This window comes from Doryrhamphus excisus, linkage group LG21 (genome assembly GCF_037039965.1).
Source record: "Doryrhamphus excisus strain RoL-2023G ecotype Guam linkage group LG21, RoL_Dexc_Guam_v1.1, whole genome shotgun sequence".
NCBI classification, from domain to species: Eukaryota; Metazoa; Chordata; class Actinopteri; order Syngnathiformes; family Syngnathidae; genus Doryrhamphus; species Doryrhamphus excisus.
Genome location: NC_136377.1, coordinates 2,094,200 through 2,110,368, shown reverse-complemented (window position 1 = coordinate 2,110,368; position 16,169 = coordinate 2,094,200). Strand labels below are relative to the sequence as shown.

General features: G+C 42.0%; 1 protein-coding gene across 2 annotated transcripts in view; it reads right to left on the bottom strand.

The window, feature by feature from the left end:
- The window catches only part of med13a (mediator complex subunit 13a), an 84,389-nt gene that overhangs the window by 44,272 nt on the left and 23,948 nt on the right, over positions 1–16,169 (bottom strand). For both annotated transcript variants that reach the window (XM_078788011.1, XM_078788010.1), the window contains exon 4: positions 11,733–11,901. In XM_078788011.1, the coding sequence (XP_078644137.1) occupies positions 11,733–11,901 (169 nt within the window). The remainder of the gene's footprint in view (positions 1–11,732; positions 11,902–16,169) is intronic.

Sequence of the window (16,169 nt, the reverse complement as noted above, 5' to 3'; positions counted from 1 at the left end):
AAAAGAAGATGGAAAACAACGGAGGGATGTACAAAAAGCGAGCGGGGAGTCGACAAGGAATGGAAAAGACGTGACGTGTTATTTTTCTGCAGACCTCAACAGAAACCCGACTCTACGACTCTCCTCTCGCCGGCACACAGAATACCTGACACAACACGTTCGCATGCGTCTGTGTTGCGAAAAAGCGCTTCAGGGAGAGAGAGAGAGGGTTGCCATCTGCGGCTCAGCCGGCGGAGGTGCAAACGCCAATCCCCGCGCACATTCAAATTCCTGGCTGGTGTTATTAGACAACGCTGCCGCTGTGACACAAAATCCGCCGCGTGATTAACGAGCATATTACTGCCTGTGGTCTGCACATCTCAAAGTCTCTTAATGAGTCTGTGGCGGACTTCCTAACTGCTAAGCGTGTAGGTATTTAAAATGAGATGGTTATTGTGCACCGCAGCAGAATTCCACATCGGACAGCTGGATGCGCTGCCGAGTAAAGGGAGCGTCGTCACATGTCGTCAGGTGTGAGGTCCGCCAAGAGAGAATCAAAACAACAACAACAACAGCGGCGGCGGCACGTGGCGTGTTTTCTCGCCCCCCTCGGTGTCGCCCATGTACACATAAAAGGATTTAGAGAAGCAATTTCTGCAAATACTGCGGCAGAAAGCCCATAATATCTCCGTGTGTGTGTGTGTGTGTGTACGTCAGAACATCAAACATGGACAAACATTCTGCAAACATCAAGGATGGATCGGCCAATAAACACAAGCAGACAGCCCAAGGATGCCGCCAACACATCATCTTAAAAAAAAAGGGGGGGGGGGGGGGGGGGAGAAGCCGGTGAGCCGTGTGGGGAAAGTACATTTAACAGGGTCTTCAACTGCGGGAACTACTGTGGAGCCCGTTTATGTTGACGCCCCTCGGACTGACTCGGCTGACTGGCGTCGGGGTGAGCTGTTGTTGACATAACCGATGATAACCGCTTTGGACGCGAACTTGACTTTGGCCGGAGACGTTGGAGCAAGAGGATTTTTTTTTTTAACCTGTGGCGGTATGTTGACATCTCCATCTAGTCCGTATTTCATTGCAAATGTCAAATGATTCACTTTTTAACCAGATTAATCACAGTTTTTCAAGTTAATTCATCATGATTAATGACCGCCTGCAAATACACTATGTCTGAAATACAGAAACAGAAAGTTAATTCATTAACTTTCATTCATTCATTTTCTACCGTTTACCCTCACGAGGGTCGCAAAGGGTGCTGGAGCCTATCCCAGCTGTCTTCTACACCCTGGACTGGTGGCCAGCCAATCACAGGGCACATATAGACAAACAACCATTCACACTCACATTCATACCTATGGACAATTTGGAGTGGCTAATTAACCTAGCATGTTTTTTTGGAATGTGGGAGGAAACCGGAGTACCCGGAGAAAACCCACGCATGCACGGGGAGAACATGCAAACTCCACACAGAGATGGATGAGGGTGGAATCGAACTCGGGTTTCCTAGCTGTGAGGTCTGCGCGCAAACCACTCGACCGCCTTGCAGCCCTAACTCTCATTATGTCTACTATATTGGGGAATATGAGTGTAAAGTTGACTGTAGGGGTGTTAGTTCATGTCTAGAGGGCTCTACTAATGTTCATTCATTCATTCATTTTCTACCGCTTATCCTCACGAGGGTCGCAGGGGTATGCTGGAGCCTATCCCAGCTGTCTTCAGGGCGAGAGGCGGGGTACACCCTGGACTGGTGGCCAGCCAATCACAGGGCACATATAGACAAACAACCATTCACACTCACATTCATACCTATGGACAATTTGGAATCGCTAATTAACCTAGCATGTTTTTGGAATGTGGGAGGAAACCAGAGTACCCGGAGAAAACCCACACATGCACGGGGAGAACATGCAAACTCCACACAGAGATGGATGAGGGTGGAATCGAACTCGGGTTTCCTAGCTGTGAGGTCTGCGCGCAAACCACTCGACCGCCTTGCAGCCCTAACTCTCATTATGTCTACTATATTGGGGAATATGAGTGTAAAGTTGACTGTAGGGGTGTTAGTTCATGTCTAGAGGGCTCTACTAATGTTCATTCATTCATTCATTTTCTACCGCTTATCCTCACGAGGGTCGCAGGGGTATGCTGGAGCCTATCCCAGCTGTCTTCAGGGCGAGAGGCGGGGTACACCCTGGACTGGTGGCCAGCCAATCACAGGGCACATATAGACAAACAACCATTCACACTCACATTCATACCTATGGACAATTTGGAGTCGCTAATTAACCTAGCATGTTTTTTTGGAATGTGGGAGGAAACCGGAGTACCCGGAGAAAACCCACGCATGCACGGGGAGAACATGCAAACTCCACACAGAGATGGCCGAGGGTGGGATTGAACTCTGGTTTCCTAGCTGTGAGGCCTGCGCGCTAACCACACGACCGACATGACTGATTATAAACATGATTATTTATATTTACAATGGAACCTTGGTTAGCGTCATTAACTGAGTTTTCTCATGCATCCGTTGCTTCAAGCCGTTACAAATCTTCCATCTTCATTTATGACGACAAACCCAGCAGACATTGATTGATGTGTGTTCCTTACGTCAATCCCAACATGTCAAATCATCACAAAAACAGCCACGAAGTTGCAAATGTCGCGTGGCAATTGGCCCAGCAGGACGTCAATAAGACAAAATCCAGTGAGTATCTGGAGCAGGGCCACATGCCAAGGAGGGAAGGTGGGCACTTGTTGTCAGCTGGCAAGTCATGGAAATAAGGTGCCAAAGGGTGCCAGCGCTAGCTTATGTGGCAGCAGGGAGGCCGGAGTGACGGAGTGGGGCTGACAGCCGCCATTATTGTCACATGGATGGGCTGCTGCGTGGCGGATGACCAACCGAAGTTAAAATAGCTTCCCTTAATGCAAAAAAAAAAAAAAAGGGGGGGGGGCATGGGTATTCCTGACAGATTCTTGGCAGTCCGGAGTAAAGGCCATTTGATATCTTATTTTATCTGTAAGATCATCCACTGTGCCAGCGTGGACTGACGCACTAAAAACCAAAGTGGGAGTCCTCACGCTGCAATGGAAGTCTCTACTCTGCATTGTTTACATGATTCTCTTGTTATGACGCACTGCCACAAGTTATTAATGCTGCACAAAAAAATAGATGAGTGACAGGTGTCTAGGCCTGTTATGATTATCAATAAATCAATTTGTCGCACGAGAATGAAGAAGAACTCATAATATTTATGAGACAAACAACGCACGGGGAGAACTTGCAACCTCCACACAGAGATGGCCGAGGGTGGGATTGAACTCAGGTTTCCTGGCTGTGAGGTCCGCACGCTAACCACTAGACCGCCGTGCAGCCCTCCGTCTTTCATCAGAAAAAAAGATTTAGTAATCAGCAAAATAACAAGTTTCAGGAAAATATCCGTTCCTGACTAAAGAAATGGAGAAAATACATTACATGACAATACAACTATATCTCAAGCATTAGAGCCCTCTAAATTTGAAATAACACCCCCATAGTCACTTTACCGACAACCATTCACACTCACATTCATACCTGTGGACAATTTGGAGTCGCTAATTAACCTAGCATGTTTTTGGAATGGGGGAGAAAACCGGAGTACCCGGAGAAAACCCACGCATTGTGGGATTGAACTCAGGTTTCCTGGCTGTGAGGTCCGCACGCTAACCACTAGACCGCCGTGCAAGAAAATATCCGTTCCTGACTAAAGAAATGGAGAAAAACACATTACATGACAATACAAATGAATTTCAAGCATTAGAGCCCTCTAAATTTGAAATAACACCACCATAGTCACTTTACCGACAACCATTCACACTCACATTCATACCTACATGGTGGGATTGAACCCAGGTATCCTGGCTGTGAGGTCCGCAAGCTAACCACTAGACCGCCGTGCAAGAAAATATCCGTTCCTGACTAAAGAAATGGACTTTACAATACAACTACTTCTCAAACATTAGAGCCCTCTAAATTTGAAATAACACCCCTATAGTCACTTTACCAACAACCATTCATACCTATGAACAATTTGGAGTCGCCAATTAACCTTATTAACCTTAACAAGGGCGGAATTGAACCCGGGTCTCTTGACTGTGAGGTCTGCACGCTAACCACTCGACCACCGTGCAGTTTTGATTTTCTTCCAATAAACCCCAATTCTACCAATCATTGCCCAAGACTGTATCGTGAGTTCCTCTGTGATTGGAGTATCCACTGCTTGTGAAATATCTAATTGCTAATTGCTAAATTCCCCCGACAAGAACCTGTTAAAGCTTCTTAATCCATAATAAAACATAAGATTCAAAACATTAGCCGTGATTGCACGACAGAACCGTTTCAATGAGCGATCCTATATTTGGACTTTTAAAGCCTCCCCGGTGGATGCATTTGCGGCGTGTTGCGTGCAAATAAGCACTTTGCTCATATGTAAACCTTACGGAAAGCGCGGGTCCTTCCTAATCCGACAAGCCACCGTCTCAGCTGCTGTAAAACGAAGGCGTTGTATTTCCCGCGGGATCAATGCTTTACTGACAAATGAAGTGAAATTTTCCCCCAAGTTCGATCTCTCTCTATAAGCACCTTGGCTTTTGTGTCGCTGGTTTGCTTCCATTCCCCCCCCCAGTATCTATATAATGTGAGCCGTTTAGACGGAGACTTTTTCGGTTAACGGTTTTCAATAAAACTGTGAGGTAATTGAGGTATTTCTTTCAAGGTATAAAAATGAAAGCATTTTTCTGAAGCGCTGCAAAAGCAATATGGAACCTGAAAAGAGAGCTTCTTTGTGGCAGGGACAATAAGGAGGACATGAGAAGACGGGGGGACGGAAGGAAAACAACAAGCATTCCTGGGATGTTTGGTGTGCCCACGACCAAGAACCGAGCTTCCGCTGAGATTGACATCGAATTTCCTGGACGACGAAACCACGTGTCACTTGAACTGGAGAAAACCTGACATCAAACTCCTGACATTTTGACATGAGCCATATATTAACAAACATGTCTCCACCGTTGATGTCGCTTCCGGCAATTAGTGAAAGTAAGGCTGAAAAACTGACTTTTCAGAATAAATACTGCTCAGGAAATATTTGTTTTTGTGTACTAGAGCAAACAATATGGAGTTCTAAAAGAGGGAAACATGTCCAGGATGACATACCATACAGCATCCATATCAAACTTGCGCGGGCCGCACTAACATTAAACTTTCATATCAAGGCGGGGGCCACAAACGAGTGTCCTGCGGGCCACATTTGGCCCGCGGGCCGCGTGTTTGAGACCCCTGCTTTATATATACACAAACACACAAATCTTGATTACTTGAAATTGATTTGGCTCAGCCCCAAATGCGGGTGAGCCTCTTTACACGTCAGATTAAAAGCTGGAAGTCAGAGAGGTCCGTGGAAAAGGAGGAGGAAGGAGGAGGAATCCAGTCCTGGTGGAGAACATCATACCTCCACACGCTGGATACACCAGTAGAGATAACACTGACACAAGCCCGACAGCGTGTCAGTTTCCAGAACACACTCGTCCCACACCAAAAGAGACAAACATACGCGCCCGGGGGAGGGAGGGAGGATGGGGGCGCCTGCTGAAAATCACTTGACTTTTACAGTATATTCCTGTCTGGCAGATACATTTTTCAGACAATGCTTATTATTAGCATATTTGCATTTTTCACTTGATTGATTACCGACTCAAACGATGAAGAGGACATTTTTAAATGTGAGCAGCAACTTGGAATTAAAAGGCAGTATTTTTTAGCAGACACAAGCATGACCTTATTTTGTGCCCGGGAAGGAACAGCAACCTGTCGACTTCATCAGGCTTAGTTAGCAACTGTCTGATTTCCTTGTATATTTGGGGCACAGCAAAATTATGCAAAATGACTGCAAAAACTAATCACTCATCACTTATCATTAATAGCATCAAGTTGAAATATTAAAGGAAAAAAATGATGACAGCAGCAAAAAATTTGTGGGAAAAAAAGGGGCAAAGACCAAAGTTAGCACTCATCATGTATATATAATATATATTTTTTATATATAATATATATATAAAATATATATATAAATATATATAAAAAAAATTGCTACTGTCATTTTTTTCCTTTAATATATATATTATAAAATTATATATATGTATATAAAATAAAAAAATATATATATATATATTATATAAAAAATATATTTTTCCCCAAAAAATTTTTGCTACTGTCATCATTTTTTTTCCTTTTATATATATATATATATATATATATATAATATAAAAATTATATATATATAAAATATAAATATGTATATATTATATAAAAAAATTATATTTTTCCCCATTTTTTTTGCTACTGTCATCATTTTTTTTGTTTAATATATATATATTCCCCCCCCAAAATTTTTTTTGCTACTGTCATCATTTTCCCTTTAATATGTATATATAAATAATATAAAAATCATACATATATATATATATATATTTTTTTTTTACATGCAAACTCCACAAAGAGATGGTGGAATTGAACCCTGGTCTCCTAGCTGTGAGGTCTGCACGCTAACCACTGGACCGCCATGCCGCCCCAATGTAAAGCTCTTCTGCAGAAACGTAAGATGATCAAGCCTTGGAAGTTGCTCCAACTAATTCCTACAAGTGCTCCAATTTCCCGAGTATTTACTACCTCTTTTGTCTGCATGAAAAACGATGTTGGGAACGCACTGGTGGTACGATACCCTTTGGAGAAAGTCATTTGTTGCTACAAAAACAGCAAGAAACTTAAAAAAATGTAGCTTTTGTGTTCTACAACTCCATGAAGGTCGAACTCCAAAGGAAACATACGCTAACCATGCGATGCTCAAACTGGTGGCTTCACCTGTGAGAATTCCCAAATAAAGTCATATTTCATGAACTTCCTGGTTATTGATTAGAATTCACTGTAGCGACATCATACAGTACGCCCCAAAGCCCCAAGTCACATGCTCCTGTTGCTGGAAGACGACTGGATTACAGGGAACACCAGGAGGTGGGGGGTAAAGGGTCAGGTGTTGATCCCCCTGGATGCCTATATATGTTGTCACGGTTTAAAAGTGCAGTCCCCCCCCCTCTTGCTCTTGATCCGTGCTGAATGTTGACACACATGCTAGCATGACCATCTTTCCCTGTGTGTGTTTTTGTCTTGCGCTCCGAGCAGGGAGGGGATAAATTTAGCGCTTTAGCCCCAGACTGGAGGCAGTGGCCCTTTATCCTGCGCTGTCCTACTTAACAAGAGTGCTGCTCGACGCTTCCGCCTGCCGCGGTGCACACACGTTCACCTCCCAAAACTGGACACCACACATCGCGGAAGAATGTCGTCGAGACACACGACACCTGTACTTGCGTCACGCGTTTAAATTCACGTGTGCTCACTCCCCCGGGGGAACCCGATTTCATCAGGATGCTTGAACATCTTACAACCGCCGTCGTGCGGCGCATATTGAGCAGATAAGGCGGAAAAAATCGTATATATATATATATATCCCTTTGTCCTCATCGAAAATTGAGACATCAAAAAGACCGGTTGGATGTAACGTTGCGCTGGTTTTTTTCCGAAACGCGACCAATTAGGAGCGAAGTCGACGATTCGACTGCCTCGAGCCGGCCAATAGAGGGCAAGCATCCCGCTTCACCTTGGAAACACGCGATCCCAGGGTGCATTTCCCTGCTGCCATGACAACCGAGACGAGCTCTCTCCCTTGTCCGTCCCCTCCCTCTCTCTCTCTCTCTCTCTCTCTCTCTCTCTCTCTCTCTCGCTCGCTCTCTTTTTTTCTTTCGCACGCTCTCATTCCTTCCTGCTGTTTCTTGAAGACGGTCTAGTCTACCTTGAAAAACCAGGTTGCACAACTTGGAGGTGCTGCACCCCAGACAAAGGACTCTCAGCTGTATTTGCAAACAATATTGCAAAATATATATTTTAAAAAAAAATCGCTTTAATTGCAAACTACTTCGGGTTCGGGTCAGGGGTTACAAGGTTATGAACACGGTCATATGGCTATCTGGCATGATTAACGGGGAAAGGGGGTGCCGGTGGTGTGGGTGGAAGGGGGGGTGAAAGGGGGGGGGGTGGGGGGTACTATTCAGCATTTCCATCAGCAGATGGCAACTGAGCAGCCCAACCCAAATCTTAAGTCTATTTTTACTTCCACATGCAGGAAAAAGGTACACAGGACAACATACACCCAAAAACCGCTTCACGGTCATCCGTTACGTTCGCTGCCATCAAAACAGGGAACTCTGCCGCTATTTTTGAGGACATGAAATAGTTTGAATATGATGCAAAGCAAAACAATAAGTATAACATGAAAAAAAAGAAGCCACTGTTAGAATCCCGCTGTGGCTGGAACACATTAAAAGGGAACAGAAAAACAACCTTGACAACAGCTAAAATTCAGGGTGGTTGCGCCACTATTTATAACCTGTCCAGTCTGTTCCGAGACAGCAGAAGGGGGGGGTGGAGGCAAGGCTGGGGGCGCGAGAGAAGAGAGGGACAGGAGAAAGAGACACGGAAAAAGAATTCCACAGCCTTTTCATTTTTTTTCAAAGAATGAAAAAATACAGTGGTGCTTTGGTTAACATCATTCATATGTTCCAGAAGCTCTGACTTAAACCAAAACACACTCTAACCAAGGCAAGTTTTCCCATTGAAAATAATGTAAATACAATAATTTGTGCCAGACACCTGAACATGTGCTAACCAGGGTGGACTTTAACCAAGGTACTACTGTACATCAATCCATGATAACACAAGGGGAAATATCAGGAGAAGAGAGGGACAGGAGAAAGTGTACAGTGGTGCTTTGGTTAACGTCATTCATCTGTTCCAGACGGTCCGACTCAAACCAAAACACACTCTAACCAAGGCAAGTTTTCCCATTGAAAACGATGCAAATCCAATTAATCCGTGGTGCTTTGGTTAACGTCATTCATCTGTTCCAGACGGTCCAACTCAAACCAAAACACACTCTAACCAAGGCAAGTTTTCCCATTGAAAACGACGCAAATCCAATTAATCCATGGTGCTTTGGTTAACGTTATTCATCTGTTCCAGACAGTCCAACTCAAACCAAAACACACTCTAACCAAGGCAAGTTTTCCCATTGAAAACAATGTAAATCCAATTAATCCGTTGCAGACACCTGAACATGCGCTAACCAGGGTGGACTTTAACCAAGGTACTACTGTACATCAATCCATGATAACATACTGCATGCCTTTAATTGTCCCACAAGGGGAAATATCAGGATGCTTTGGTGCTTTGGTTAAAGTCATTCATCTGTTCCAGAAGGTCCGACTCAAACCAAAACACACTCTAACCAAGGCAAGTTTTCCCATTGAAAATAATGTAAATCCAATTAATTAATTATAATTCATTTGTTCCAGACACTTGAACATGTGCTAACCAGGGTGGACTTTAACCAAGGTACTAAAATACTGTATGCCATTATTAGTCCCACAAGGGGAAATATCAGGTTTAGTGATATTAGTGCAGGAGTAGCACACAAGAGCAGATCAGGGTAATACAAATCAGAAGTTACACACACTATATAAATGTTTAAGTCACGGGTTTATTGCACGGTTTATTGCACGTTATTGTACAGGAATTTTAGGAGCAGTTTTTATTATCGAGTCTGACATCTGCAGGAAGTAAATACTTGCAATCTGTCTCCTTCGCACACTTTGGATGTATCACCCTGTCACTAATGGAGCTCCTTAACCAAGGGAGTGTGTGTCGGAAGGGGGGGGGGTGGTCGTCTTTGTTCATCACGGACGACAGCTCCTCCTTTTGCCCACCTCCTCCACCTGTTCCGTAGGCCGTCCCAGAACAGAGCTGGCCTTCTTTATCGGTACTGTCAGCTGCTGTGATGCCAGCAGAGGCCATCAGATAGTTACAGGTGCAAGGGGGGGGGGGGGGGGGGGTACCCCCATATTATTTTATGTCCTGTCAAAAACACGCGTGCCTAAGCTCGCCATGTGGCAAAGGGCAGATAGAATTCCGGGCAAAGCGAAATGGACTGCAAATGCACACGTGGATCTGTGCACAAACAAGATTATGTTGCTGCGTGGCCCGGCGGTCACCTGACCGGGAGATCTGGCAACAACACAAAAACGTCTCCAAAACCGATAAGATATTAACACGTCCACACGTCGGTGCGAGTTGGAACCATTGTCACTGTCAACTTGTAAAAAAATAATAATAATAATAATAACGAGGGAATGTTAAATGCGCACGTACAACCGTGAAGTTAAATGAATTAAACCTTGACATCAAACCGGGGGACCGTGGTGACCAATGTCACTGCGTGGTTTGCCAGAACCTGGGGCAAATATTTGCACCCACTAACCTGTGGCCCTGTAACGCTCCACCGGTCCATTCGTGAGCCATTTTTAAAGACTATGTAATAGAGTTGATGGGATGTTGAAATCTGTTTTTTTTTTTACAAAATGTTTTATTTTTATAAATAAATTACAATATAATAATAATAGAATATAAATATAGAATAATATAAATAATATAATATAAATCATTCATTTTCTAATACATGGCCTTTTGTGAACATCATACTGCTACTGTTTTCAATAATGCTTTATTGGGTCCAACACGAGCTGCAGGCAAGCAACCCACACTGTGCACAAATAAAACCGCCGAGGTGCAAGCAATAGCTAACACTCCGGAATTGAAATGAATTCTGCATATTGTGTGAATGGAGGTATTATAAGCACGCTGTCGTTCACTGAAAATGCCATTTGACCGGAAGCATTTATAGCACTGATTAAAAAAAAATCACTAAGCTTGATTCAAGCTGAGTGTGTGCTCTTCAGCTACAAAAGTGTTTGTTTAAAGCAGCGGTCTCAAACATTTGGCCCGCAGGACACTAGTTTGAGGCCCCCCGCCTTGATATGAAAGTTTAATGTTAGTGCGGCCCGCGCAAGTTTGATATGGATGCTGTATGGTATCATGTACCCAGAAAAAATTATTACGTTTGATTCATGTTCATGTTAAAGGTTAAATAACTGTTAATAGTTATCCTCTCTATCCGTGTGGAAGTGGTAAGTTTTTGGCTATTTAAGTTTAAAGGAAATAACTTGAAGGCTACCGTTTAGGTCGCTAGCTGTCTAGTTTGCGAGTTAGCATGTGTCTCAAGACCCTGCAGTTGCGCAATATGTTGTAAATAAAAAGAGTATAAATGTGACTATAGTCGTGTTTTGTCATGTCTACAGGGCTCTAATAATGCTTTGTTCATTTTAATCTGAAAAAAATCATTTGTCTACCCACCAACTATATGTGGTTTCTTAATTTTTTATTATTTGCCGTTTTATTATTATTATTATATTTATTGATTTGTTTATTTATTTTTCATATTATTTTGCTTAGAAAAATAAAAAGTAAGACATTTGAGAACAGTGGAATGTTTTATCAGAGCTTTTCTTGTAGAAAATCGCAACCAAAGCAAAGTTTATTAATTTTTCTGTTTTTAATAAATGCGTTTTTGTTTGTTTTTTTGGAAAACCTGATGCGGCCCAGCCTCACCCAGACCCTAGCTCCAGTGGCCCCCAGGTAAATTGAGTTTGAGACGCCTGGTTTAAAGCTTTGGACAACCAACCCAGCGCAACAACCAAAACCAAATCTAAAATTAAGAAAAAAATAAAAATAAGAAGAGCAGCATGCCAACACTAACCTTTTGTTGATTGGCTTCTCATCCTTCTCGTAGGGCTTGACGAACCACTTTCCGATGCGTACAAAGCTGCGATTCATGAGGCAGCGTTCCAGCAGGTTGTGGATGGCTTTGAACAGCAGCGTGCGACACTCGTAGGAAAGACCGTTCTCCCAGAGTCCATCATCCTCAGCTGGAGGAGAAAAGGAAAGATGCACAAGTGAGGCGGTGGGGGGACTTGACCATTTGGGCGTCATTTAGAGACATGGTAATGGTAATGTAATGGTAATGGTTGAATTTCATTTGAACATGCATCAGATTACAATTGAATGCATCACATAATCAGTTCACAGTTCCACATGTCCAAAAGGAGTAGGAAGAAGCAAAGCTTATTAAATCCTACCCCTCCATCTGGTACTTTTACAATCACTAACTGTTACATTTGTTCACTTCCTGCTTTCAATAATACAGTTTAAAGGTTTTTGTTTTTTTTTTAAATAATGTACCTCGTAACGAAGTACGAAGTACATTACAAGTACATAGTTCATGTATTTAAAAAGCGAATCGGTTTCGGATTTCAGCAGTATGACAGCCTAAACATAAAATCAGACCAGTCACGATAACAAATTTAGCAAGTTATTGCTAATAAAAAATACTGTCAACATTGTTTTGAGACATTTTTTTTCCATAAATGGAATCATAACATGGCGTAACAGTGAGAGTACACCGTATCAAAAGCAATACTTCAGTACTTAATAGTAAAAAAGGACTCAGATAAAAAGCACACACACAAAAAATAAATAAAAGTGAGTATCAAGTCTCTGTAAACAAAATTTTGTTTATTATTGCTTAATAGGGAGGCTAAACATGTAGCGGGCGACACCATTTTGAGCTGTTCTGTTTATATTTACCGAGCCGACAAAAGTTTTATCGGTGGTGAAAACTGACATGATGGCCGATAGTTGATTTAATAATTAATAATACTGCAATATTTCCTTCAATATGCCGTCTTTCGCTCTGAAGTTGTGGTGTTGCCATTTGTGACTTGTGCATTTTCTCAAAAGACACTCGGTACTGCAACGTTTGCAGTATTCCTCGAAAAGGTTGCAAAATTCTTTTGCCATGACTTCCTGTGGAATCGTCACAACTGTCACAGTTACATTCATTCCTAGTTTTAATCTTTACATGCGGATTGGGGTATGGCGAAAAAATATCCAAAAATGCATCAAATGCTAGCTAGCAAGTAATCCGTGGTGCTTTGGTTAACGTCATTCATCTGTTCCAGAAGCTACGACTCAAACCAAAACACACTCTAACCAAGGCAAGTTTTCCCATTGAAAATAATGCAAATCCAATTAATCCGTGGTGCTTTGGTTAACGTCATTCATCTGTTTCAGAAGGTCTGACTCAAACCAAAACACACTCTAACCAAGGCAAGTTTTCCCACTGAAAACAATGAAAATCCAATTAATCCATGGTGCTTTGGTTAACGTCATTCATCTGTTCCAGAAGCTACGACTCAAACCAAAACACACTCTAACCAAGGCAAGTTTTCCCATTGAAAATAATGTAAATCCAATTAATTAATTCTTTAAATTAAATCTTTACATGCGGTTTGGGGTATGGCGAAAAAATATCCAAAAATGCATCAAATGCTAGCTAGCAAGTAATCCGTGGTGCTTTGGTTAACGTCATTCATCTGTTCGAGAAGCTACGACTCAAACCAAAACACACTCTAACCAAGGCAAGTTTTCCCATTGAAAATAATGCAAATCCAATTAATCCGTGGTGCTTTGGTTAACGTCATTCATCTGTTTCAGAAGGTCTGACTCAAACCAAAACACACTCTAACCAAGGCAAGTTTTCCCACTGAAAACAATGAAAATCCAATTAATCCATGGTGCTTTGGTTAACGTCATTCATCTGTTTCAGAAGGTCTGACTCAAACCAAAACACACTCTAACCAAGGCAAGTTTTCCCACTGAAAACAATGCAAATCCAATTAATCTGTGGTGCTTTGGTTAACGTCATTCATCTGTTCCAGAAGCTACGACTCAAACCAAAACACACTCTAACCAAGGCAAGTTTTCCCATTGAAAATAATGTAAATCCAATTAATTAATTCTTTAAATTAAATCTTTACATGCGGTTTGGGGTATGGCGAAAACATATCCAAAAATGCATCAAATGCTAGCTAGCAAGTAATCCGTGGTGCTTTGGTTAACGTCATTCATCTGTTCCAGAAGCTACGACTCAAACCAAAACACACTCTAACCAAGGCAAGTTTTCCCATTGAAAATAATGAAAATCCAATTAATCCGTGGTGCTTTGGTTAACGTCATTCATCTGTTTCAGAAGGTCTGACTCAAACCAAAACACACTCTAACCAAGGCAAGTTTTCCCACTGAAAACAATGAAAATCCAATTAATCCATGGTGCTTTGGTTAACGTCATTCATCTGTTTCAGAAGGTCTGACTCAAACCAAAACACACTCTAACCAAGGCAAGTTTTCCCACTGAAAACAATGCAAATCCAATTAATCTGTGGTGCTTTGGTTAACGTCATTCATCTGTTCCAGAAGCTACGACTCAAACCAAAACACACTCTAACCAAGGCAAGTTTTCCCATTGAAAATAATGTAAATCCAATTAATTAATTCTTTAAATTAAATCTTTACATGCGGTTTGGGGTATGGCGAAAAAATATCCAAAAATGCATCAAATGCTAGCTAGCAAGTAATCCGTGGTGCTTTGGTTAACGTCATTCATCTGTTCGAGAAGCTACGACTCAAACCAAAACACACTCTAACCAAGGCAAGTTTTCCCATTGAAAATAATGCAAATCCAATTAATCCGTGGTGCTTTGGTTAACGTCATTCATCTGTTTCAGAAGGTCTGACTCAAACCAAAACACACTCTAACCAAGGCAAGTTTTCCCACTGAAAACAATGCAAATCCAATTAATCTGTGGTGCTTTGGTTAACGTCATTCATCTGTTCCAGAAGCTACGACTCAAACCAAAACACACTCTAACCAAGGCAAGTTTTCCCATTGAAAAGAATGTAAATCCAATTAATTAATTCTTTAAATTAAATCTTTACATGCGGTTTGGGGTATGGCAAAAACATATCCAAAAATGCATCAAATGCTAACTAGCAAGTATTCCATGGTGCTTTGGTTAACGTCATTCATCTGTTCCAGAAGCTACGACTCAAACCAAAACACACTCTAACCAAGGCAAGTTTTCCCATTGAAAATAATGTAAATCCAATTAATTAATTCTTTAAATTAAATCTTTACATGCGGTTTGGGGTATGGCGAAAACATATCCAAAAATGCATCAAATGCTAGCAAGTAATATTGACATATTGCTCCCTGGCGTGATCTTACCAGTTCGCTGCCATCGGTTTATTTCAAACTCCATAATCGGTGATGCACTAATCGTGCAACGTCGACAAGGGAAGTAATAACGAGTATGGGAAAATCGGTTATTTGGTTTTTATAGCGGCACATAAATGCTGATGTAAATGTTTTGCACTCCTGTTATTGTTACTTTCATGAACATCGTCGAAACATATTTGTTGCGAAAAATTGGCAAAAAAAAAAATGACATTCTTCATTAATGTGTAAGACGCAGTATCGGTTCTATCATTCTATCATTTTACGGTAACTAAGTCATACCCTTGCGGTGAACGTAATCCCAGTTACGGTTAAGATGCTAAGATGTTAAGAGAGCAACAGGCAAGAATATCCATCGCTCAACTGTTGAGGATGATTTTATCACAATAACCACATGATGGGGACGCACTGGCTGCACTGGCTTGGATGCCGGATAAGCCAGTACTCGCATCTGAGAGGATTTGCTGTCCTTTGACTGCAGGGACCGTCTCTTCATGTCAGATTTGAGCGCACAAAAGGAAGCAGTGTCCGCACCCAATCCAAATGACCGCGATTGTGAACTGAAACTGTGTCACGATTCAACAACGATGCCGTTTTTTTTTTCTTTTTACATTTTTTTTTTTAAAGGGATTGTTAAAAGCTTTATGAGCCTCATTTCAACAGCGTTCATGAAAACAGCCAGCATTTACAGTACGACAGAAGCACGACTACCTCAGGCGAGCCGCCAAGTCAGTCGGGCGACACGCCTGATGAATTTGAAGGCATCAGCTAATTTATCAAAAATCACTAATCTTGATTCGAGCCGAGTGAGCGCTCTTCAGCTACAAACGCAGGTGATATAAGTGTTCACCGTGTATCGTTTAAAGCAGGGGTCTCAAAAAACGCGGCCCGCAGGCCAAATGTGGCCCGCAGGACACAAGTTTGAGGCCCCCGCCTTGATATGAAAGTTTAATGTTAGTGCGGCCCGCGCAAGTTTGATATGGATGCTATATGGTATCATGTACCCAGAAAAAATTATTACGTTTGATTCATGTTCATGTTAAAGGTTAAATAACTGTTAAT